A 24,872-nucleotide genomic window follows, 5' to 3' on the forward strand; every position below is an offset into this window, starting at 1 on the left:
ACTACAACTACTACTACTACTACTACTACTACTACAATTTTAGTGCTTTATGACATTATTATTATTATTATAATTACGATTATTACAATTGTTTTATTATTATATTTTTCATCAATAATTAGTGTGGTAATTTCTCTCTCTCTGTTCATCTTATTTGCATTTCTGTTCTTCTTATTTGTTCTTGAAACTTTTATTTTCTATATAAATTACATTAGGCAAAACAATAAGTTTACTGAAACTAGTTCCTGTACTACTACTACTACTACTACTACTACTACTACTGCTACTGCTACTGCTACTACTACTACTACTACTGCTGCTGCTGGTACTATTACAACTACTACTACTACCACTACTACTACTACTACTACTACTACTACTACTACTACTACTACTTTTACCACTATTTCTACTACTTCTATTACTACTACCACTACTACTACTACTACTACTACTACTACTACTACTACTACTGTTACTGACTACTGCTACTTCTAATACTACTACTCTTACTTTTACTTACTATTTCTACTACTTTTACGACTACTACTACTACTACTACTACTATGATACTACTACTACTACTACTACTAATAATAATAATAATAATAATAATGATAGTGAAAGGCACGAATTAAAGAAATCATTTGATAAAACAATGTTATATTCAATATTCAGTCAAATCAGCTGGGTGGAGGAGCTGCGAAGGGGGAGCCGGGAATCGAGGCGAGCACAGTTTTTCAGGATTTCACTATTTATTTAAGTTGATTTAAAGGATATTAATTTTGTTGTTGTTTGAGTTATATTTCGAGATAAAGATGCAATACGCAATACTATTTTTTATTCATGTGTACTATGCCAACATATACTGCAGAAACCTTAGGGGCCGCCATGATACAGTGGAATCATGTGTGCTTTAGGGTCCGAAGAGTCTCCAAGCACACGGGTTCAAATCCTGTCCACAGTCCAAGTGTAGGTTGGGCTTCCTCACTCGGGGCAATGGTTTCCTAGCGGGTGGGCTTTGATCTCTTTAGCCCAGAAATTCCCGTGAAAAGCCCACATGGTATAAAAAAAAACTTTCTTGTCAGGTCCTTGCTGAGTGACCATACACTTCGCCCTGGAGACAACTCTCTCAGTGCAGTCTGCCCCGGCAGTGCCCAGGAAGTGCTTGATGGTGCCACCATCCAGGATGGTGGGCCTCTTCGTCCATGTAGCGGCGTGGTACGCTGCCATGAAGCGCTCCCTTGCTGATGCAGAGGCACTGTACGACGGATTCCTGCACACCATTGTGAGCTTCATCGTGACTCCAAGGGTTCTGGCAAGGGACCATGCTCCACGCTGCTGGACTTACGCTAACGACCCTGTGATTCTGAACTGCCAACAGACGCTCGCTGCCTACCAGAGACGTTGGCACCTCAACCCAGCAAACACAGAGTCACGAGATGCCATGGTTACTGTGGCTCGACACCTCACGGATCTGCGGCACCAGGAAAGGAAGAAGTACTGGGTCTCCTTCCTGGACAAGGTGCTCAGGACCCGGTCCCACCAGGAGGTGTGGCACCGTGTCAACAGCGTCCGGGGCAAGTCCAGACGCTGACCCTGATCATGCAGGCAGGGCACGAGAACTTGTCTTGCAGTGGAAGGAAGCCTCATCATTCTCTGGCCTTCCTGTGAAACACCAGGAGGTGCTCGATCATCAAAGACCACGAAGGTTGGAGTTGATTCCCCGCAGTGTTTCTCTGCTGGATGACACATGTGTGCCTATCACTCATGACAAACTCCTCTTAGCAGTCAAGTTGGGCAAATCAACAGCTCCTGGCAAGGATGGCATCACTTATGATATCCTCAATGCTCTCCTGGAGGTAAAGGTAGACAACCATGCTACAGTGGAACCGTGCGTGCTTTGGGATCCGAGGGGTCTCCAAGTGCACGGGTTCGAATCCTGTCCACGGTCTGAGTGTAGGTTGGGCTTCCTCACTCGGGGCAACGGTTTCCTAGCAGGTGGGCTTTGAGATGGGAGGTACCATAAAAAGTATCCCCTTTAGCCCATAAATTCCCATGAAAAACCCACATGGTATAAAAAAATGTCTTTCACTGCAGGCAAACTTTACACTCTTGGAAAACAGCCATCATCATCCCAATCCCCTAAGGTGATGGCACCTTTCGCCCTATTTCCCTCACCAGCTGTCTGTGTAAGATGATGGAACGGGTAATATTGAACAGGCTTATATACAAGGTGGGCCATGTACTCTCTGCAATGTACATGGCTTCCTAAAAGGTTACTCTACAAGTCATTGTTTTGTTGAGTGTCTTATAAATAAGGATGCTACCTGCAGAGCTTTCGTTGATCTCAAGGGTGCCTTCGACAGGGCCAACAAAGATGTTATTATGGAGGAATTCATTCACAAAGGTATCAAAGGTAGATTTTTAGGATGGATCAGGGACTACATATTTGTACAATAGAAAAGCACAGGTTTGGTTTCAAGGTGCAGTCTCCTCTGAGGAAGTCTTTGAGCTTGGAACACCACAGGGTGGAGTCCTTAGTCCAATGCTTTTCAATGTTTTAATGGACAAAATTGTGCACTGTTCCTTTCCACAGGGCACCCAGGTCCTCATCTATGCTGATGACATACTCCTCCAATGCCCCACACCCAGGATTCTCCAGTTAGCTTTGTCACAACTGGCAGCGTTGTGTGTCCAAATGGGACTAGTGATTAATGAATGTAAAACAAAATTTCAAGCTAAAGGGAAGGTCTCTCGGCTGCCCACTGTAAACAACGTTCCCATCCCTAGAGTTCATATACACAAGTACCTGGGTGTTCAGATGAGCTTCAGGAAGTCTCTTCAAGCCGTCCACTATGTTCGAGACCTCTGTCTGCCACGGCTAGCACCACTTCGGCTGCTAGCCAACAGGGCCTGGGGGCTGGCATTCCAGTCCTAAGAATGTTCTATATATCTGTCATACGGTCCCTTATTGATTATGCCGCCCCTGTTTTAATACAGTTTAGTGCCACCCAACTCCGTCCCCTGGAGCTTGTTCAGAATGAAGCCTTGCGGATAATCTTGGGATGCCCCAGGACTGCACGGATTGAAATCCTCAGAGCTGAACTGCAACTGCCGAGTATTATGTGTAGGGTACAGGAAATTACTTGTCGCACAGTTGGTCGGATGCTATCCATGGGCCCTGACTCTCTAAAGGGATCACTGACCCCTGTATCATGATCCTCGGACTCCTACAACACCATACCTCAGGAAGCTCTAGGGAGTACGGACAAGTGTAGGTGTAGCCAAGGCCTGTATTAACGTTGTTATGTCACCGCTACAACCCGCCTGGAACCCTCACCGTGTCAGTGTTGTTATTCACTCCCTACATCAGCCCAAGAGAGACTGGCTCCCTCATGGGAGGCGGTGGCACAGTGGATAAGGTGGTGAACGTGGGATCGGGCAGACATCCACGCGTATGTTCGAATCCCACCACGTGCAGCCTTAAAACACTTTGCCATTTGTCGAGTGGTTTAAAGTTACCTACATGTCACCATGAAACCCAGGTTCTAGGTGGTTACACCCAAGATGAGCTTAGGTGGTGATATGGGCCCTAATATGGGTACCAATATAAATAAAATTGCCTGTGCCACTAATGGGCAGAAGCTGAACAGCGCTTCCTAATACTCTTCAAGTATGCCTACAGGCACCATAGGCCTTACCGTAAAAAAAAAAAAAAAAAAAAAAAATATGTACTGCAAGACATATTCATGACTAAATTGTCCAAGTACCCCGACGTTCAGGCTATTCATGTTTATTGTGATGGGTCAGTCAATGGCAGCAGGTCTGGATGTGGGCTGTTCATCTGCAACTACATCTCTGCCAGTCACTACACTGACACTGAGGTTTCCAGGCGGCTCCCTGCACCCATGTCTTCCACTAGGGTAGAACTGTATGCTGTACTGGAGGTGCTCCATATTGTGGCGCCTCTCCATAAGAATGTCTATTTCTTTGTTGACAGTCAGGCTGCTTTGTATGCTCTTCAATCCACCTTCCCCATGTACTGTGATCTAGTTAATAAGTGTCTTGATCTCATCCACGCCATTTCATCTGGATACCCTCTCATGTGGGTATCCAACTAAATGAAAAGGCAGACTGCCTTGCTCAGTGTGCCCTACAAGATGACACAGTGGACCCTGGCACTGAGTACACTCTGGGTTATGTTAAGAGTAACATTAAGGACTTTGTAGATAGTAGCATTGGAGATCAGTTGGAGCTTTGTTGCCATAGGGGCAGTGGCACTAGCTTTCACTATGCACGTGTCTCCCAGAGCTGTGCTTACACCTATGGGAGACACACTGCAACACATGACAGGGCGGCAATGAGGCTCAGATTAGGCTACAAATACTTTTGGGAAGTCAGTCAGTGCTTCTTCTTGTGTGTGCTGTGTGCTGCACCAAGGGGACACACTCTGCGTCACTATATCATGGAATGTCCTCTCATTGCTAAATTTAGGCCGCAAGGTCAACATGACTTGTATAGCCTCATTGACCATCTCCTAGACTCAACCACTCTCAGGGATATACTCAAGGAATATCCTCAGTTTGCTCCCAGACTGTAGGATGTTTATGCAATAAGGTGTGCAATATCTATATTTATCTAAGTACTTGTATACTTATAGTTATGTATACTGTCTTTTTATATACTTTTGATATTTCACCCTTAAATAAGTCTTTGCCCAGGGGGTGGGTGGCAAGGTTCATTGTATCTGCTATGATGGCGGGTTTGGCGCTGCCCTCTATCGTTAGTGTCTCACCATGGAGTACTGAAAGTGAAGGAAGGTTACGCCGGCCCAATGCACCTACTGGGAGTTTATGCGATAGGTTATGTCGGGTTATCACGCTAGGTGTCCTAAGTTCTTTATTTCTATCCACAAGCTGTCAATATCGTTCTCATTAAGTAGTTAGTAAAAAAAAAAAAAAAAAAAAAAATCCCCGTCTAACTGTGTTGTACAGCCAAAAAAAGTCTCTGCATCCAATGATGTTCAACAAATAAGTGGAGCTTAGGGTAATAACTGAAATAAAATGCTGTCTCATCTTATGTTACTTCTCACCACTCACTATGCTACGTAGACTGAATATCTCGAGAGGACGTAACAGTAAATATGTAAATTACCAGTCTCATTGTCACTTTTATAACCAGCACCTTTGCTGTATTTATTTACTTATGACATAATCACCTGCAGAGATCTTCGTATTTCTTGTGTTCCCCTACAATTTTTTTTTTGTTTTGTTTTTAGCGAAATCCTGCATTAAATTGCATAGAAAACTGTTATTCCGTTTTCCTTGAAGTAATGAGAGAGATGGCAAGGTGACACAGATTATTGGCTTCATCCTCTGGGCCAGTACAATTTAGTTTTACTATAGCCTAGTAATATGCTTTACCTTGGTTGACGTGCTACCTTCCAAGGGCATTTTATGGAGAGTTTACGCGTTACCCATATAATTCCCTATTTGTTGGAACTAGACATGTTTACCCTTAACCATTAGACAGCCAGGCATAATAACGATGAATTCATTGACAAGTTATGTTAGTTTTGTATGAAAATAGGTGGCGCAGTGACTAACGCTGACATTCATGTGTACTATCGAAACCGTTAGCGGACCACAACGTATCTCACTTTGGTGGAGAACACACTCTCTGATGCGCACACAACACTGGAAAGGTACTGGTGGAAAAATTTGAACTTTGCCTTGTCATTTCCACTCTCAGTTTATGTGTTATGGTAGCTAACACGGGACATAAGTCACACCGCCCCCCTCTCTCTCTCTCTTATATATATATATATATATATATATATATATATATATATATATATATATATATATATATATATATATACATATATACAGTAAGCCCTTGCACTTGGTGAAGCTTCGCTTGGCGAAATTCACTTTTGGCCATAGGGTGGCCACGGACCACTGAGTGCACGCTTGGCAATTTGAATTCAAACTTGGCTGTCCCCTGGCGGCCGCACGGTGAACCACGCTGCTCCCCGGTGACGTCAGATCTCTCTCTAAACCTAAACGCAGTGTGAGAGTTCCTTTCAGCCATTTTGTTTGTGCTACCCTCTTCCTCCATTCTCCCCAAGCGGTTCCCGGAACACACGCCACTGCTCTATTTTCACCTTCAATTTTTAACTAAATAAAGCAAAAACCAGCATATGTTAATAGAGTATTTTTTAATTAGATCCACTTGAACTATCATATCCCTGCGTATGTACCTTAACTCGCGGGACACCCTGTATATACACTCGACCCTCAAAACAACGGACCTCCCATCAACGGATTTCAGAAACTACGGACAAATTCTGGAGTCCGGTTTAATCTACGGACGAATATTAAAATGCGCGCGATTGTCCGTTCCAGGCAAATTATTGTCCGGTAAACTTCGTTTTCTGTATTGTTTATTAATATTTATTAAACTGACCATGCTCATGTCATCTATTTCAGCTTATTTGTTGTACTTAATGCTTTGTAATACTGGTTGAATGATTTCTCAATGATCACACAGTATTTTACGTACATTTTATACAGTTTTTTTACTTACTTTTGCAAAGAACGGACTTTTGCAATCTACGGACAAGTCGTGCACACATTTGTCCATTGTTTAGAGGGTCGAGTGTATACTATATATATATATATATATATATATATATATATATATATATATATATATATATATATATATATATATAGTCTTGTCAAATAAGTGAAATTTAAACATTGAAACACGTGCATCTTGTAAATGAAAGTAGACTTAATTAAGAAAAAAAAAAGCAAACAAAGTGACTAATAAATCTTGTAGACTATATTAAATTCTAGGTGATACACCTTTCTTGGTGAGGTGTAAATGAAACTGCCTCCAAATTAACTTATATCGTTATCTCGATGAATTATATCAATAATTTATTATAACACCCACATATAACTGTCACTATCATGGTGACTACTACTACTACTACTAGTACTACTACTACTACTACTACTTCTACATGCACAAGCACTATTACTACTACTGTACTACCCTTTTCATTCATGAATATTTTTACACCAGATTAATTTTTTTTTCCTTACACACACACACACTAAAATTCTAGTCACCGAACAGGGTCAAGAGAGTTTGCCAAAAGAATGGAATAAACGTCTTGAAACCTCCCTCTTTAATAGAGTCCAGAGGTCATAGGTAGATGGAAATAAAGAAATACGCAGGGAGTTCCAGAGTTTAATAATGAAAGACTCATGATGTTAAAGGAGGACACTTTATTTGAGATTGCTACTAATAGGTATTCTCAGCAACCTACTGGCATCATGTGACTTTTATACAAGGAAAGGATAAATCACTGAATAATGGGATGCACTTGAGTGTCTGTTAGACTGGAGTGTTAAAAGGCATTTAGAGGCTAAGGGGACTATTATATGGTTAGTTATATACAGTATTATTCTTACTCTGCTTCTAGCAAACATACAGAAACAATAAAATTGCAGCTTATTAGCAGGGATGTTCAAACAAATTGAGATAATATTGATACTGGAAAAAAAAAAAAAAAAAAAAAAATATATATATATATATATATATATATATATATATATATATATATATATATATATATATATATATATATATATATATATATACAGTAAGTCCTCGATATATGGTACTTCTTTATCCAGTAAATTCACAGTTACAGTATTTGGAAATTACTATCCTCGATTCTACATATGGTAAGAAAATTTCACAGATACGGTACCCGCGCATGTCATGCCTAAACCTACTATTTTTCTTTTCATGTTATTGCATCCAAACACTGAGCAATTGTTCGGCATGTTTAGTTGTTTACAGCACTGTGAAGAGTTTGATGAATGCTCCAGCTAGCCCAGTGTCCACAAGCGATATGTAAACAACAGGAAACCTCAGCCTGGGCGCCAGGCCAAAGTCCCTGAACGTCTTACCAAAAGTCAGCTGTCAGTGAGCAGTGAGCTGGGATGGTGCGGGAAGTGTGATGTGTTTCTTACGTGTGTTTTTTGTGGATATTATCATTATGCACGGTGACGCACCTATAATGGCCCCAAAACATTCTGCAGACACTGCTGGAGTCGACAAGGCAAAGCGAAAGAGAAGTGGTCTGCCCATCCAGCGGAAGATGAGTAAGGGCTGAAATCTCTACTGTCCTTAGCCTTGGGACTCGGGAGGGAAATCATCTGATAGAATACATGGCGAGTTAAAGGTAAATAAAAACATCTTCTGTTTATTTCTTTTGTGCAGTACTTTAAATTTTTTCATAAGACTATTTTAATGTATTTTAATTTCTGACATGCTGGAACGCATTCCCTATTATTACATGATATAATGGGTTTGGTATACGGTAATTTCAATTTACGGTAAGGTTTTTAGGAACGCATATGTACCATATAACGAGGACTTACTGTGTGTGTGTGTGTGTATATATATATATATATATATATATATATATATATATATATATATATATATATATATATATATATATATATATATATATATATATATATATATACATGGCAATTTAGACCTGTAATTTCTATGAGAATTGATAAAAAGGCAGAACAACAACTAAGGTGCAGCTTATAAGCAACAGTTCTTGTGTATTACTGTAACACTGTATATGGCAAGTCAGTGATACACAGGCCATAAATCTTTTGTTTACCCATTAGAAGTATCACTTATGGTTTGATAATAACTTTCCCAATATTCTTCCTCTCAGTGATCTGCCTGGAAGCCTCTACTATGTCATCAAACTTCCAAACAGAATCTATTTTTGGCTGAATTTTTTTGGTAGTGATCATCTCAAGAATTATCTTCCAGCCTTGGGTAAACTCTGCAGGATCTTTGTTACGTAGCTCGTTCAAGTTAAACCCTGAAAATAAGATGATCAAGCACATGAGAACATTGAAAGATTTGAGGACAATAATTCCATGCCTTTCACACATCTTTCTACACAACAGAGCTCACAGCTAAACTCAACACTGATGGGACCTAGCTTAGATGATGATTCATCCTGCCATGACCATTACTTCATCACTTCTTACAAGACAAGCATTTGTGCTTTACCTAATTATGCTCCATCTTATAAGAATATTATTGAAGTTTAACATATTCACCCTACATGGAAATCAAGAAAACTATATGTGAATTGAGGATCTACTTGTTGGTTGAGTGCTGCATGTTGCTGTGTACACTGTACAGTACCTGCAATGCCATGGTTGTTCATGACGAGTGAGTATGGAGTCACATTCTTGGTATCCCACCACACCTTGAAGACCTGCCACAGGCTGCGGTGTTCCTTCCCCACCATGCTGCGTGCTCCTATCAGCACCACCTGTTGAACACACACATTGTCCAATGATAGGACAACATCAAGTTTGCTTTTTCTATTAATGTTACAAAACATTTCCCTTTCTGTCATCTCTTCAGTTTTTATGGCATAAATGCACTTATTAGCACCACAATATCGTATACTGTATATGGATCATAAGCTTCTTTCCTCAGCTATAATTCTTTTGTTACCTTGCCAAGTGGCTCAAGGAGATTTTGGCTCTTGGTGAAATCTGTCCCACTCAGGTTATCCAGCACTAAGCTCACACCCTGAGGTCTCTGTCTCAGTATCTCAATTTCATAGTCCTGAAAAAGTCTTCATAATATGTATTTCCTTACAATGTCACACTAGCAGGCATATTTCCATGACATATTCTTCATTTGAAAGGAAAGGTAAATGCTTATTGATTACTTGCATTGTTGTATTTACTTTAACATGACAGACCTGCTCATAATGTATAGGAAAATCCACTCCATTCTCCTTTATGGTCTGGTGCTTGTGCTGTGAAGCTGTGCCAAAGACTGTTACCCTTGGCACAGTCTTGGCAAGCTGAGTGGCTGCCCAACCAACACCTCCTGCCAGGAAAGAAGAAAAAAAAAAAGAAAAGAAAAAAAAAAAAAGAAATAAATAAAAAAAAAAAAAATATATATATATATATATATATATATATATATATATATATATATATATATATATATATATATATATATATATATATATATATATATATATATACAGTAAAATCCCTCTTATCCAGCATTCGAGTATCCGGCACATTTTTTCCCAAGCCTTAAAATCAGTAAAAATCAATATGTGTACTCATAAAATTGATTAAAATTCCCGCACGAGGCATACTTTGTTCACTCGCCACCAGAGCGCACTGCTTCGTGCCACCCGCGGCCCACTGCACTGTGTTCCCTCAGTGACTCAGTCCCACGTGTGCACTGTTTATCGCCTGACGCCTTCACCCTCTTCATCATGCCTAAAGTTGTAGAAAAGAGGAAGCGTGTTGTGCTTACACTTAAGCAGAAGGTAGACATTTGTTGATGATTAGAGAGAGGTGAAAGCAGACAGAAACTAATGGCGGAATATGGTGTGGTTTCATCAACTATTTATGACATTAAATCCCAAACGAAAAAATTGCGCGATTACATGAGAGCCACCGACACCCCAAAGGTAGCCGAAAATCGTCACACATTGCAGTATCATCGTGGTGAAATGATGGACAAAGTGTTATATGAGTGGTTCAGCTTGAAAAGATCAGAAGAAGTCACAATTAGGCCTGGTTCACACCAAGGTTTAACGTCTTCTGTCTTCTGTCGTCCGTGGCAAGTGTGGTGTCATACGCTTCCGCTTGCCTATGAACCAGGGAATGGTCACTTCTTTCCGCTTCCGTTCCAGCGGAATCCGTTTAGCGGACGAGTTAACTTAAATCCATCTCTCCTTGTGCGAAGTTGCATTCGCTGTTTTCTAAATTAAAGTGCTATAATAATTTGGGTAAAACACATATTAATGATAATCAGAAATATTGTAATTGATATATAATATGTTGTACATGTATATGTGTGCGAATTTGTAAAGGACAATTTATAATTATGTGGAGAAAACACCTGTGAATGGAGAAGAGGCAACACTGTCTCAGTGTGATGCCAATGCGCTCTGCTACACCGATAGGCTCCCTGTAGTTAGTGTGTTCTTTCTCGAGGTGAGGCTCGAGAAATCCCACAAGGTCATCGAAGGAGTCTGGCGTCATTCTGTAGGCTGCATAGAATGAACCTTGATCAGCCTTCTTTTCAAAAGCCATCAATACTGCCTTTTCTCCACGCAAAGGCCTCTCTAGGAGAAGACGTCGTGACCACAACCTTCTCCTCCTTTTGTCCCGATTTTCCTCTTCTTGTGCAGCTATGAGTACCCAAATAGCTAAAACATCTTCCTCTTCCTTTTGCATCGCTGACCACACCATGTTGTCCTTGATGCTATGTTTACAAGCGGACTAGCGGAGGCCATCCCATCAGCCGCTTCTCTTGTGATGTCATAAACACGGGAAAACGGACAAACACAACGGAGATGGAAGACGTTAAGACGTTGGTGTGAACCGGGCCTTACAGGCCCAATGTTACAAGAGAAAGGGCGTGATTTAGCTAAGAAGATGGGTGAGGAAGGGACATGCCAGTTCTCTGATGGCTGGCTCCACAGGTTCAAGGTTTGTCACGGCATAAGGAAGCCATCAACTTATTTATAAGATGAAAGTATTAAAGAGAATGTTAGTATTGTGTGTTGGTGAGTAAGAGGTGGCAGTGCAGGTGGCGACGCGCGGCACGGCGATCAGCTGATCTTTGTTATGGTAAGATGCGTGAGTGTAGGGTGGTGATTGTGGACATAATTTCAAAGATGCGTGAGTGTAGGGTGGTGATTGTGGACATAATTTCACTTCTATTCAAGTATCCGGCAACTTCTGCTATCCGGCATACCGGCGGTCCCGTTGATGCTGGATAAGAGGGGTTTTACTGTATATATATATATATATATATATATATATATATATATATATATATATATATATATATATATATATATATATATATATATATATATATATATATATATATACACACACACACACACACACACACACACACACACACGGTAGCTCAGTGGTTAGAGCGTTGGCTTCACAAGCCAGAGGACGGGGTTCGATTCCCGTCCGGGTGGAGATATTTGGGTGTGTCTCCTTTCACGTGTAGCCCCTGTTCACCTAGCAGTGAGTAGGTACAGGATGTAAATCGAGGAGTTGTGACCTTGTTGTCCCGGTGTGTGGTGTGTGCCTGGTCTCAGGCCTATCCGAAGATCGGAAATAATGAGCTCTGAGCTCGTTCTGTAGGGTAACGTCTGGCTGTCTCGTCAGAGACTGCAGCAGATCAAAACAGTGAATTACAGTGAGTGAATTACACACACACACACACACACACACACACACACACACACATATATATATATATATATATATATATATATATATATATATATATATATATATATATATATATATATATATATATATATATATATATATATATATATATATAGAGAGAGAGAGAGAGAGAGAGAGAGAGAGAGAGAGAGAGAGAGAGAGAGAGAGAGAGAGAGAGAGAGAGAGAGAGATAAACACAAACACACACACACACACTGAATAAGGCAAAAAGAAACAATAGAAAGGTTAAAAGGAGAGAATGGGATGGTGGAAGACCCAAAAAGTATGGCAGAACTGTTAAATAGTAAATTTCAGGAGGTCTTTACTAAGGAATCCAAATTCGAAAGACCACAGGATAATAGAGAGACTGTCTATATGAAAGAGATTAAAGTAACCAAGCTTGAAATAAAAGAGTTGATGACGGAATTACATGAAGAGAAGGCAATGGGACCGGATGAAGTCTCAGGCAGAATATTAAAAGAATATAGGGAAGAACTAGCAAGTCCTATATACAACATCATAAAATGCTCAATAGAAAATGGAACAGTATCAGTAGAATGGAAAAGAGCTGAGGTGGTTCCCATATATAAGAAAGGAAGGAAGAACCTTTAAATTACAGACCGGTATCATTAACTAGTGTAATATGCAAGATGTGTGAAAGAGTAATAAAGAAACAATGGATCAAGTTTCTTGAAGACAACTAATTATTATCAAATAGCCAATTTGGTTTTAGAAAAGGCTGGTTGTGTGTAACAAATTTATTGAGTTTCTACTCTAGAATAGTTGATAGAGTACAAGAGAGATAGGGATGGATTGACTGTATTTATTTGGATTTAAAAAGGTGTTTGATAAAGTGCCACATGCAAGATTACTGTGGAAGTTAGAGGAGAAGGGTGGCTTAAAAGGAAGCACATTGAGATAGATGGAAAATTATTTGAAGGGGAGAGAAATAAGGACGGTAGTTAAAGATATGAACTCCAAGTGGAGGGCAGTAGAAAGCGGAGTGCCACAGGGGGTCAGTATTGGCACCAATACTTTTTCTCGTATATATAAACGACATGCCAGAGGGAGTGAACAGCTACATAAATCTGTTTGTGGACGATGCAACACTGTGCAGAGTTATAAAGCAAAAAGAGGATTGTGAAATACTGCAGGAAGACTTAAATAAGATCTGGAAATGGAGTAAAAAATTGGAGATGGAATTCATTGTGGACAAAAGCCATGTTATGGAAATGGGAAAGAGTGAAAGACGATTAGTGGGAATCTAAGATGGGAGATGGAGTAGAACTAGAAAAAGTAAAAAAGGAAAAGGACTTGGGAGTGACGATGGAAGAAAACAATCAACTGGTAAGCCATATTGATAGAATTTTCAGAGAGACATATAATTTGCTAAGGAATATTGGATTAGCATTTCACTACATGGACAAAGAAATGATGAAGAAATTGATAAGTACTATAATAAGACCCAGATTGGAATATGCAGGAGTTGTGTGGACCCCATAAAAGAAACACATAAGGAAGTTGGAGAGACTACAAAAAATGGCTACAAGAATGGTTCCAGAATTTGAAGGGATGACATATGAGGAGAGACTAAAGGCTATGGATCTACCAACCCTGGAACAGAGAAGGAGAGAGGGATCTGATACAAGTTTATAAATTGATTAACGGAATGGATCAAGTGGATAATGAGAAACTAATCCTGAGAGAAGAATATGACATTCAAAGCACAAGATCGCATAGTAAAAACTGAGGAAGGAAGATGTCTGAGAGATGTTGAAAAATATAGTTTCCCGCAAAGATCTGTTGAGGCTTGAAACAGTTTGAGTGAGGAAGTGGTGTCAGCAACGAGTGTGCATAGCTTTAAAGAAAAATTGGATAAGTGTAGATATGGAGACAGGGCCACATGAGCGTAAAGCCCAGTCTCTGTAAAACTACAACTAGGTAAACACACACACACACACACACACACACACACACACACACACTCATTAACGGTTCAAGAGAAATATAACTTACTTTTGGAAATATACAAAACTGGGGTCAAGGAATATGTTCCGAAATATACACCTAAAGAAGAAGGAAAGAAAGATTGGTTTAATGCAAGATGTGCTAGGGCAAAGGAGAAACGAGATGGAGCATGGAAAAGGTGGAGAAGAAACAGAAATCCAGAAAATAAGGAAAACTTCAAAACAGCAAGAAATGAATATGCTAAGGTGAGAAAGGAAGAAGAAAAGAACTATGAAAAGGACATTGTCGAAAAATGTAAGGAACAACCAAAATTGTTCTACAGATTCATAAATGGAAAAATAAGACAAAAAGAAACAATAGAAAGGTTAAAAGGAGAAAACGGAATGGTGGAAGACCCAAAAGTATGGCAGAACTGTTAAATAGTAAATTTCATGAGGTCTTTACTAAGGAATCCAAATTTGAAAGACCACAGGGTAATAGAGACTGTCTATATGAAAGAGATTAAAGTAACCAAGCTTGAAATAAAAAGTTGATGACGGAATTGGATGAGGAAAAGGCAATGGGACCGGATGAAGTCTCAGGCAGAATACTGAAAGAATGTAGGGAAGAACTAGCAAGTCCAATATACAACATCATAAAATGCTCAATAGAAAATGGAACAGTGCCAGTGGAGTGGAAAAGAGCTGAGGTGGTTCCCATATATAAGAGCGGAAGGAAGGAAGAACCTTTAAATTACAGACCGGTATCACTAACTAGTGTAATATGCAAGATGTGTGAAAAAGTAATAAAGAAGCAATGGATTGAGTTTCTTGAAGACAACAAAATATTATCAAATAGCCAATTTGGTTTTAGAAAAGGTCGGTCATGTGTGACAAATTTATTGAGTTTCTACTCTAGAATAGTTGATAAAGTACAAGAGAGAGAGGATGGGTTGACTGTATTTATTTAGATCTAAAAAAGGCTTTTGATAAAGTGCCACATGAAAGATTACTATGGAAGTTAGAGGAGAAGGGTGGCTTAAAAGGAAGCACATTGAGATGGATGAAGAATTACTTAAGGGGGAGAGAAATAAGGACGATAGTTAAAGATATGAAGTCCAAGTGGAGAACAGTAGACAGCGGAGTGCCACAGGGGTCAGTATTGGCACCAATACTTTTTCTCGTATATATAAATGACATGCCAGAGGGAGTGAACAGCTACATAAATCTGTTTGCGGACGATGCGAAACTGTGCAGAGTCATTAAACAAAAAGAGGATTGTGAAATACTACAGGAAGACTTAAACAAGATCTGGAAATGGAGCAAAAAATGGGAGATGGAATTCAATGTGGACAAAAGCCATGTCATGGAAATGGGAAAAAGTGAAAGACGACCAGTGGGAATCTATAAGATGGGAGATGGAGTAGAACTAGAAAAAGTAAAAAAGGAAAAGGACTTGGGAGTGACAATGGAAGAAAATAATCAACCGGTAAGCCATATTGATAGAATTTTCAGAGAGACGTATAATTTGCTAAGGAATATTGGAGTAGCATTTCACTATATGGACAAGGAAATGATGAAGAAATTGATAAGTACTAAAATAAGACCTAGATTGGAATATGCAGGAGTTGTGTGGACTCCCATAAAAGAAACACATAAGAAAATTAGAGACTACAAAAATGGCTACAAGAATGGTTCCAGAATTTAAAGGGATGGCATATGAGGAGAGACTAAAGGCAATGGATCTACCAACCTTGGAGCAGAGAAGAGAGAGGGATCTGATACAAGTTTATAAATTGATTAACGGAATGGATGAAGTGGATAATGAGAAACTGATCCTGAGAGAAGAATATGACTTTAGAAGCACAAGATCGCATAGTAAGAAACTAAGGAAGGGACGATGTCTGAGAGATGTTAAAAATTTAGTTTCCCGCAAAGATGTGTTGAGACTTGGAACAGTTTGAGTGAGGAAGTGGTGTCAGCAAAGAGTGTACATAGTTTTAAAGAAAAATTGGATAAGTGTAGATATGGAGACAGGACCACACGAGCATAAAGCCCAGGCCCTGTAAAACTACAACTAGGTAAATACAACTAGGTAAATACACACACACACACACACACACACACTGGAGGCGGCGAGGCAAATGGGCAAGCCTCTTAATGTGTGGCCCCTGTTCACCTAGCAGTAAATAGGTACGGGAGGTAACTCGAGGGGTTGTGACCTCGCTTTCTCGGTGTGTGGAGTGTGTTGTGGTCTCAGTCCTACCCAAAGATCGGTCTATGAGCTCTGAGCTCGCTCCGTAATAGGGAAGACTGGCGGGGTGACCAGCGGACGACCGAGGTGAATTACACACACACACACACACACACATATATATGCAAATAAAATATCTAATATAATTCAACACCATAAAATCTAAATCCAATATAGAATTATAATATTTAACAAATTCTAGCACTAAAAAGAAATAAAAATAACATGGAGCTTAAGGATTTAGCACTGTAAGATACAAAAATCTTATAGAAGTCAAATATATTTAACAGCTTTCAGCATTGTAAGACACAAAAATTATATGAAAGTTAAACATTTAACATCTTTCAGCATAAAAAGATACAAAAAATAGTTTGAAACTCATATAGAAATATAGTTCAGGTTCTTGATGAATCCTTGCCACACACAACAAACCTGCAGCACTGTGGATGAGGACAGAGCCTCCCTCCCTCAGTCCTCCCATGTGGAAGATTGTGAAGTAAGCAGTAAGGTAAGTTACAGTAAAGGAGGCGGCCACATCAAAGCTCATGTTGGGTGGAACAACCAGCACACTGTCGACACCCACGGTGATCATCTCGGCACACGCTCCTCCCTTGGGACAGTGAACAGCTACATGGTCCCCTGGCTGAGAATACAAAGTGGATTGCCTTGAGCTTCCTAGAGTACAGAAGCTGCAGATTTTTTATTGTCACAAACAGTAATCTATTTATTGGAAAAGTCCTGGGGCTCATTGCTGGCAAAAAAAAAAAAAAAAAAAAAAAAAAAAAAAGTTACCCTAGACAGTTCAGCTTAAAATTAATAATGTAGAAATAGTTGAAATATTCAGGCTCATATTGCTGTGTTCCTAGATTCTTAATTTGCCTTTTTATATGATTGAGTCAAGCCTGTAATGTCACTTTTCAATACTGTGACAGTGTGAATGTATGCAAGTGTGAGATGTAAGACATAATAGAAATGCTCTCACCTTTACAGTATGTTAATGTGTGGGTAAGTGTGATATACTATACAAGGCATTACAGAGGTGCTTTCACCTTTACTGTATGTGGATGTAAAGCACTTCTGTAATGCAAAGCATTACAGAAGTGCTCTCACCTTTACTGTGTCCACTTTCTCCCCCACAGCTGTCACCACACCAGCACACTCCAAGCCCAGGGTACAGGGGGGCTGGGTGTCAGGACTCAGACCTTGGCGAATATAGATGTCATAAAAGTTGAGTGCGCACGCCTTGACCTCGACAGTGACCTGATCCGGCAAGGGTTCAGGAGGGGGTACATCTTCCTCTACCTATTGAATGACATGCTTTGAATATTACACCTTCCATAATTATAGTATATGATAAAAAAGATATTTTACCTTCTTATAAAACAAGACTCCTGGTGGGAAGAGTAAACAAGATGCAGATTCTTTGTGTCATCTCAAGTAGTGATACAATAGAGTGCAGTGAGTCTCATGGGTATGTGAACTAATGAGCTGCTTTATTCAGAGCAGGGTTCTCCACTTTTTTCTTGTTAAGAACCCCGAGTTTAAGACCATCTACCCAAATCCCCAGCAATCTGACATCGAACAGAATTTTAATTTGGTGATTGATACTAACTCAGTATGCAATGGTACTGCAAAAGATATTATTAGATGAGCAATCTAAATACCCTGAAATATTAATTTAGTGACTGACAATAACTCAATATGCAATGGTACTGCATATCTTAATACCCTTAAAATTTTGTGAATCCCTGGGGGTTCACAAATTCTATGTTGAAAACCCCCTGACTTAGAGCTTCATAAAGACCAAGAACTGGTGATATATATAGAGGAACTGCCTGATATTGTTTAGCCTTAAACACTTCACTGGAAGGCCGTACAACATCTAGCAATACTTCCCGAGGCTCACTGCTTTCAGTAAGAATTCAAGGTAGGAAGTTAATCACACCAGCCTTATTTATAACAGAGATATATTCTTACTGAAATGTGAGCAAGTGAAATAGGATGCCTTTGAAGCGCGAAGTTGTTCTGAAACAAGTCATCAGTACTCGTATTCATACGGTATGCACAAATATATATCCAATATACATACTAAAAATATCAAACACTATTAGATACTGATGAATGATCATTGATGATTGATGATTGTGAGAAATAAAACATCAAAGGAATTTCATTGTAGTATATTACATTTTCCACAACCGCTAATACTACAAAGTACATAATAACTTGGCTCTTCAGTCATTAAAAATACAATAATGCCTTGTATACCTATGCCAGTGATAAAAATGTATACAGGTTAATGCCCTCAAGTCGTTCCCATATGAGTCTACAGAGCTCCAATTCATTAGTGTGGGATCCAAACGTTACCAGACAAACTAAGCATGGCATAGTTAACACTTCCATATTTTACCAGAACCGCCAGAATATTTTGTTTATAGCCTTTTATGAAAATTTCAACTCTGAGAAAAATTCCAACACTTTTAATACCAAGCAGCATAAACTACTGCAGCAAGCAGGAGTTATACATCATACTTAGGAAAACTACTACCGAGACCCAATTCTGTGATCTGGAAGAGAATTCTAAACACATTTCATGCCTGAGCTTAACACTGACTCCAAATTCAGAACAAATCCAGACACAGAAATTGATTGTAAGTTAAAATATTGAAAGCAACTCAACACGAGAAAGTAATTAAATCCTTTTAACAGAAATGTACATAGACAACAACATACAAAAGTAGATCCCTCTTACCAGACAGCACTACAATGTGAATCATGAAAATATAAAGAGTAAAAAGTAGGAAATTCATGTATAAAACCTATAAGTATTGCCTTGTTTTGTTTACACATATCAGTAATGAATAAAGTGGAAGAAATATAGAATGATACAGCTGATCATCACAGGCCATACATATAATACACACACACACACACACACACACACACACACACACACACACACACACACACACACACTCCAAGTATACATTGAAAAATTATTTCTTTACCAAGTCTTGCATTTCAGTGGGATTCTTTTGCACTATGGTTGAGATAAGAATAATACCTAGAACTCTTCCATCAGTATAAACACACTCCTTAGCACCATTACCATTGTACGAGTGAAGTAGGTCATCTTTCAGTTTTACCACACACGTCTTCAATTAATCCTTCTTAATCCTTTTCATAAAATGAGACAACAAATTTTAAACACTCACAGAATTCCTTCCACTTCCTAAAACTATTTATTATACTACATGCTTTCCTCTTCATACTTAAATCAGACAACACCCAAGAAAAGCTGAACATATAAACTAAAACATAAAAGTGAAAAATAGTTCATAAATACAGTCTTGGTCTCTTCCTGATTCATTGGAGTATAAAAGCCTTGAGGGAAGTATTTCCTTTCCTCTTCCATTTAACTGCCTCTGTCAATGCATATGGAGTCTACGGACAATTTTAAAATCTTTACATCTCAGTGACATTTGTAACACTCAATATATATAATATTACCTATGTACACATCCTTCATGCAAAAATACTTATGTACATGTCCCTTAAACATTACACACCAAGTCACCTCACAGTCACTCTGGCTGCTACTGTCCCTGCCTCACTTTCTTGCCCGGCGGTTCATAGCCGCAGCACACTGAGGGCAGTACCACTTTCCTTTTGGGGGTGCAGTGATGCCCACACAGGGGTAGTGGAACCACTCCACAGGACACTTAGGGTTGTCACAGGCCACCATGTCCCCATAAGACACCTGGTTGCAGATGCAGTACCTGGGCTCATTGGGGTCATAGGTCCAGTCTGGGTTCTCGGCATTGGGGTCAAGTAAGGCGTCGTGCAGGTGGTCATCTGAGGGGGCAGGGGAGGCCTCCATAGGTGGGGCAGCAGGGATGTTGCTGACAGGGTTGTGTTTTTTCTTCTGCTTTTTATTGCTGGAACCTGAAGAACTACCAGCAGTTCCTGTTGTAGTGGAGGCGGCTTCCTGGGGCAGAGCAGAGGCTGCAAGAGCTGTCTGGGCAGCGTTAGCCAGCTCACTACCTATAGAAAATTCTGTCACTCCGGAAGTGATAGCATCATAAGAGGCTTTCAGGCTGGCAGTGCGACGACCCTGCTGCATCTGCTGGGTGGCAGCAATGGCTTGGGAGGCAGCAGCTGCTATGGCATTGCTCCCTGCTCCCATGTGACCCAGGGTGTAGGATATGGCAGACGGAGGAGGGGGCGGGGAGACAGCCATTGAAGTGGGCAAGGCAGCTGGTTCCATTCTCTCCTCTTTCTTCACTGGGGCAGTAGTAGCAGCGGCAGCAGCAGCAGCAGCTGCAGCAGCAGCGGCAGCCGCAGCAGCAGCTGCAGCAGCGGCAGCATTGGCAGCAGAGGACTGGCGGCGGTCTGCAGTCCGAGAGGCAGAGGATGATGAGTTTGCAGAGACGTAGCAGCGGTTTTCCTTCTGGCTGTCCCGGATGGGTTCGTCGAGTTCCAGAGAGCGCTTCTCTAGCAATTCGGTGACCCCGGGGCTGTCAGCCTCCAGCTCACACTTGAATTTTTCCAGCTCTTGGTCCAGCTTCCTCACATAGCGCTCCAACAGGTCATGCATGTTGGTGGCGATGCTCACCTTCTCATCGGCATCGTCCAGCAGCCGGTAGTACTCCTTGCGGATTTTCTCATACTCAGCGTCCCGTTCCTGTGGCTTCATCTTCCTGGCATTCCCAAAGAAAGTCTTAATCTGCTCCTCCAGTTGGTCTGACGTGTTCTGGATGCCAAGGTCCAGCTCTCGCAGATCTGTTGTGCGGTCCCGGATCTCCTGTGGGATCTGCTCTATCACCTCCAGGAAGTCCTCTAAGTACAACATGATGAAGGCAAAGGTGGGACGATAGGTCGAGGAATGGAGACGTGGTGAGTGTTTCCGTTTCCACTCGTCTAGTCTAAGTCAATAAGTGATGAGGTGATGGTGAGTTCACTACAAGGTTCATAATAATAACATACAAGGTTGGCACATAAGAATAATCTAAGAGCCTAATTTGACAGAACCTTCAAGTCTTGTAGTAGCTGAGTCAGTGGACATGAGATGCTGTGTATCTTCTTGTGCCTTGCTCTGTATTTATGAGACACTGCAGCTGTACTGTAGTGGCTCTTAAAGCAAACAACATGAAGTGCTGCATATATCCTGTAGCGGCTTGTTGTGCGTTTAAGATATACTGCAGTTCTCCTGTAGTGACATGTTCTGTATTTATAAGACACTGTAGTTATTGTTGTGGCTTGTTCTGCATCAAAAAAACATACTGTAGCTGCACTGAAGTAGCTTACTCTGCATTCGAGACACACTGGCTGTTCCGTAGATGGTCTTTAAGTAGACAAGAAGATACACTGTTGACGTCTTGCAGTGGCGCGTTCTGTACCCTAGAAACTGTAACTTCAGTAATATCCTGAATTTGCCGCGACAAGAGTAGGAGTCACGAGCAAGGACTGAGGATGCAGAATTAAGTCATGTTCTCCTTTGTTGTTATATCTGAGATCGAGGAGAGAACAGAACAGAGCAGCGTGGATCACAGGTAGAGGCGCCGAAAGCAAGGCGGTGCTCTTGCCTGCCAGCTGATGGACGTAAACAAAGCTGGGATCATGTTTTATACTTATCATCTCTACATCATGTGAAGGAAGGAGGAAAATATTAAGTTTCATATGAATAGAACGAAAAACACGTGAGTGATTTTATCCGAGTTGTTGTTATTGTTGTTGTTTGAATGTTACCGTGGAGGGAACAAACAGGAGGAGGTTAATAATGTGCGAATGAGTGAAGGAGGAAGAGGAAGAAAGGAGGAACATTATATATGCAATAGCAACAGAGCAAGATTTGGGGATGATTTGACATGAAAATAACAGGGATGAAGCAAGTAATCTATATTTGCTGTACCAAGCTTGACTGTATTCATGGTGGAGACATGGAGAGGAAATAGCTGTTTGAGTAAGTGAAGGAAGGAGAGACGAGGAAGGACATCAGATACACAGAGGCAACGGAATACAAGTCATGGTGGTGATGTAATTCAATATATTCATAAACAAAAACCTGGGCCAAAGAAAAAACTATATTAATTACATAAATGAAAGGCACATGTATGAACTGATTAAAAAATATTAATGCACCTAATACTAATTGCAAGTCTCAAGAAAATTGGTTTTAAACTGGAACTGGCACACACACACACACACACACACACTCCGGCTCTCCTTTCTCTCTCTCTCTCTCTCTCTCTCTACCTGCAGTTGTTCCAATCCTCCCACTGCCTTCACCACAACCTTCTTCACCATCACGGCGTCTCTGAGATACTACTGCTGCTGCTTGGGCTGTCTGACCTGAAGGACGCCGGCAGAGGAGGCTGGAGGCAAGAGGGAACACAATGCTCATGATATATCAGATAAGGATCCTTGTGACATCCCCTCCCTCAGTTGTGAAGATACCACGTCCTACACTCACTGTTTTAAAGGTATACCTAAGCAGATTGTGTTGTGAATTTTGTACATTATTCTCACTATTTTTAAGTTATATATGCATATCATAAAGTTTCTATCTTAATTTTCCTCACTGATTTAGTTTATGCTTGTGACATATCCTCATGCATCTTGTCCTCTGAAGCTCTATAGTCCAGTGGTTCCCAAACTGGGGGAAATTTCCCCCTGGGAGGAAATTTGAAGCTACCAGGGGAGAAATAATTACATTACCTACTAACTAAAAATAATCTCACAGTCAAATCAAAAGTCTTTTTATTTGTTACTACCCGCTCTCTATGGCTATGCTTAGTTGTTACTAACTGCTCTCTATCCACTTTACTCTGTAACTTTAAGTTTATCAGTATATTTGTACATTTGAAAAATAAATTAGTAAATAGTCTCAGTGTGTTTTAACTGCTTTTTCTCTCATACACATGAAGGGGGAAATCTGGATGGTTGAACTGGGTGCAGGGGGAAATGACAAAAAAAAGTTTGGGAACCATATGTGCACTGCTCTATACCCTTATTTCCAACACGATTTTAAAGCTATATACTTATATTTTTTCCAACATATTCATCATCTGCTTAAAAGAAATACCTCTTCTCTAAATAGTCAAGTCAAAAGTTCAATAGTACAAATCACCTTATTTCATTATGGGTTTTGTAATTAAAATTAAGTGATGGAAAAACGAAATAAAAAACAGAAAACATTCAAAAATAGTCAGAAACCACATAAAATATAAACGTACTAAAAATACAGTAAAATTTCAGAAAAATATCTTCAAAGTTAGTATACGCATTAATATTACAGATCTCGGTGCTACTCAAATCTCTCTCTCTCTCTCTCTCTCTCTCTCTCTCTTACTTCTCCTGCTGGTGGTGTGGAGGCCAAGGCTAGACTGTCTCGGGTTGTCTGATGCTAAGCCGAGGGATTACGTGATGGAGGGAAGGGGAGGTACACAAGCTGACTCGTGTTTTCTTTCTTACATTTATCTTTTACTCAATTACTGTACGTATATAATTTTTGTAGTTTTCTTATTTATACTTTTTTCCTACTCTTGTCTACTACTTTTTTTTCTACTGTTTGCTCACTTTGCGAAGAAAATGCAAAATGATTACATGACAAAAAATGTCAGGTGGAGGTAAAAAAAAAAAATAAATAAAATAAAATAAATAAATAAAATAAAAACGAACCAAACAAGCTGGTGCGGTAGTTAACAGTCGTGCACTACTGAAGGTCAAGTGATAGCAGGCTGACTGCTGCTATAGGTATTGTGGTTATTGCGTCTGCTCCAGTTAAGCAGTGTGCCTCTCGCCTTCTCGATTTTTTTTTTGCTGAGAACACCCTATGAAGCAATGTTTGGCCTGAAACCTCATCTTGGCATTACTGCAACGAAGCTACCGGAGGACGTCGAGGAATAATTAGAGACGGAGGAGCAACTCGCTGAAGCATTAACAGCTGACAATATTCAGGACAGCACAACTTCCATGTGCAAGGACTGTGAAGGCCCATGCTCTGTGGATGACGATCTCTGCTACCTCTGCGACCGAAAGCAGGGGATTGAAGCTGAACGAGAGGGAGCTAAAAGAAAGCAACATGTTCAAGCAGAGAAAATGCAGCTGGTTTGAACTATGCGTTTCAAGAAAGCTAAGGTCGGCGACACTGTAATGGTTCCGATCCTCTTGTTGATCGTGGACGCACAGAGTTCAATAATGCGAAGGCTGTTGTACTTAAAGTGAATGAAAGTGGGACATACAAACATGGAATGCATAGCTGCTCCATGTTTTGCAACAACAACCGCTGCAGGTGTTATAAGA

The 24,872-nt window shown here is 40.3% G+C and overlaps 2 protein-coding genes across 3 annotated transcripts in view; one reads left to right on the forward strand and one right to left on the reverse strand.

The window, feature by feature from the left end:
• Positions 1-8,522: 8,522 nt before the first annotated feature.
• On the reverse strand, positions 8,523-22,980 carry LOC123508600 (inhibitor of growth protein 3-like). Of its 2 annotated transcripts, XM_045262389.1 has the most exons (7): positions 22,824-22,980; positions 17,679-17,870; positions 17,001-17,211; positions 9,842-9,972; positions 9,589-9,702; positions 9,271-9,400; positions 8,523-8,938 (listed from the first exon to the last, which is right to left on the reverse strand). In XM_045262389.1, the coding sequence occupies exons 1-7, from the start codon at positions 22,872-22,874 to the stop codon at positions 8,745-8,747; spliced, it is 1,023 nt and encodes a 340-aa protein (XP_045118324.1). In that variant the 5' UTR covers positions 22,875-22,980; the 3' UTR covers positions 8,523-8,744. The 2 variants fall into 2 exon arrangements, with proteins under 2 accessions (XP_045118324.1, XP_045118323.1); XM_045262388.1 differs by lacking the exons at positions 8,523-8,938; positions 9,271-9,400; positions 9,589-9,702; ... (1 more) ...; positions 17,001-17,211; positions 17,679-17,870 and adding an exon at positions 18,733-22,160 and having other exon boundaries at positions 22,824-22,957.
• The window catches only part of LOC123508536, a 38,349-nt gene continuing 36,389 nt past the window's right edge, over positions 22,913-24,872 (forward strand). Inside the window, exon 1 of the mRNA XM_045262272.1 lies at positions 22,913-23,050. The gene's annotated coding sequence lies outside the window, so the exon portion shown is untranslated. The remainder of the gene's footprint in view (positions 23,051-24,872) is intronic.

The sequence above is a fragment of the Portunus trituberculatus genome, chromosome 25, assembly GCF_017591435.1.
Source record: "Portunus trituberculatus isolate SZX2019 chromosome 25, ASM1759143v1, whole genome shotgun sequence".
Classification (NCBI taxonomy): domain Eukaryota; kingdom Metazoa; phylum Arthropoda; class Malacostraca; order Decapoda; family Portunidae; genus Portunus; species Portunus trituberculatus.

Bases quoted from the DNA above. Each gene is read 5' to 3' on its own strand.
- LOC123508600 (XM_045262388.1), bottom strand. From the start codon at position 21,420: ATGTTGTACTTAGAGGACTTCCTGGAGGTGATAGAGCAGATCCCACAG.